The sequence below is a fragment of the Atta cephalotes genome (genome assembly GCF_000143395.1).
Source record: "Atta cephalotes unplaced genomic scaffold scaffold00098, whole genome shotgun sequence".
Lineage (NCBI taxonomy): Eukaryota > Metazoa > Arthropoda > Insecta > Hymenoptera > Formicidae > Atta > Atta cephalotes.
The window spans coordinates 32,916-35,196 of record NW_012130162.1 but is presented as its reverse complement, the minus strand read 5'-3'; the positions used below and the strand labels follow the sequence as shown (position 1 = coordinate 35,196).

The 2,281-nt window shown below is 24.1% G+C and overlaps 1 protein-coding gene across 1 annotated transcript in view; it reads right to left on the bottom strand.

Moving 5' to 3' along the window:
• Positions 1-911: 911 nt before the first annotated feature.
• LOC105624977 (guanine nucleotide exchange factor MSS4 homolog) overlaps positions 912-2,281 on the bottom strand; it is an 8,380-nt gene continuing 7,010 nt past the window's right edge. The window contains exon 2 of the mRNA XM_012206320.1: positions 912-1,145. Coding sequence (XP_012061710.1) covers positions 912-1,145 — 234 coding nt within the window. The remainder of the gene's footprint in view (positions 1,146-2,281) is intronic.

The following is a 2,281-nucleotide window of genomic DNA, read 5'->3' as shown; positions in this document are numbered from 1 at the left end:
TAGGAAGGTCCTTCAATAGGAATACAAAACTACATACTTAAGTTTCATTATATAAAAGTTAAAGATAGCATCACTTGGATTACATGCTTTATTTAATTTGGCATAGAATTTTATTTGGTGTCAGTTGTGGATATCAAATCTTTTATACAAATGATATATATATACCATTAAAGTTAAATAAATAATAAAAATAGTACTTGGGTTTTACTTTTCAATTTGTTACAATAAAAGTACCATTTAGATTTTATAATTTAAAATAATTTTTTTTATGAGCATGTATTCTTAGCATCTTTTTTTACCTCTTTTATTAATAATAACATAACTAGTCACACAAATGCATTTTTAAGTAAACAAATTTTTAATTGTAAATAGAATTTATTAAATATTGTATCGTTACATTCGAATGAAGATTAATTATCTAATTAATTAACTGTTTTAACACATAGTAATTTAATATTGTATTATTAAGTAAAATTGTACCTTATTTTTTATTAAATTATTAATCTTGTGTATTGACATGATTTCTGAGGTTGCATAAAAAATAAACAGAATTTTATTTTATAAGATAATATCAGTAACGTTAATTACATTTTTTACACACACGCACACACATACGCACGCACGCACGCACGCACGCATGATTAAATGACTAAATAATTACTTTATTATTTAGTCAATTAAAAAAAAAAAAAAAAATTATTTGAAAATCTAACTAAATGAAAGAAACTTTTTATACAGATACATTTTTACAGATACATAAAATACACAGTTTCATAAATATTATTTTATATCTGCGTATCTTTTTATACTCTTGTGTTTTATATATATGTGTATATGTGTATATGGATACACATATGTATTTATGTATATTATAGAAAATTATAAAACTATTTTAATAATAAGATCTCTGTTCATTCGTATTTTACTCTACATGATGCAACGTATGATTTTTTAGTGGACAAATCATGCCATCCCACTGGACCTCTCTCACAATCGGCACAAGCTAGGTACTTGACATTGCCTACTGTGTGTGACACACCAATATTTTCGAAAGTATACATATCTTCTATTAACCAATAAGCAGAAATTGTTTCTGACTGATTAGCTTTGTCCTCTGCTTTGCTATGGATATAAGGTAATGCAAACTGCAATAAAAATGTTTATATTTATTATATTATTTAACAAAAAAAATATCAGAATGAAACTAATCATTTCCTATAGTTTTTTAGATACTGAATACAAATTGTCTAATGCGTCATAATTTTGATAAATTTACATTTAAAGTTGCAAAAGGACTGTTTTAATATGTTTTGTCATATTATAATTATGATATATGTGACATACTAGAAAAATTTATTAGAATTAAAATGAAACTTGTTGTTAGGACTTTTAATCCTCAAAAAGATTTGTTAACTATGTCAACTATGATTAATAAGATATTCATTGTTAAATATATGTTCGTTACAAAAAAGTGAATTATTATTAGGTCATTGACGATTTATCAAATATATTTTCCATTTATGTTTAAGTTAAATTAATAATTTCTTTGGACCGTTCAAAATCATGAGACACCTATACATTTTGCAACAATTCAGATGTTTTTCAAATTTTAACATCAGCCATATTGAATTTATCGTTTTGAATTTGTCAATTTTGACATTGGATTTGTATATAACGGTCTGAAAAACGTCTAAATTTAAATGAATATAGTTGAAAACTATTTTTGAAATCACATCAATATTTAATTCACAGCTTTTCCGTAGACCCAATATTAAACTATGATTATGTTATTAAAAGTAGCCGACATTAAAAAATCCTTTTGATAACTGAAAGTCCTAACAATATACTTAATTTTAATTGCAAAAAAAACTTCTTCAAAATGTTATACATTGCAGTCATAATATATCAAAATACATAAATATTGTCTTTTTTGCAAACTGAATTGCAAAATATGATAAAAAATTTGAAAAACGCATTCATATTCAGCATCCAAAAATTATAAAAAATGACTTTTTCCGATATTAGAAAAGTCATTTTGTGTCAAACAATGTTATCACTGAAATAAATTATTATTATATTAATCTATTAAAATATAACAATTTTTTAAACAAAACTTTAAAAACTGTACAATTTCAAAACTTATAATACATTAAATTAGGATTACTAATCATATTCTTTTAAAACGTTTTCTGCAATGAATAGTAGCAGTAGAGGCTGTAGACACATCGGGAGTAAGTTGGTGTTTTAGTCCAGCCAAAAATGGTTGACCAACATCAAATCG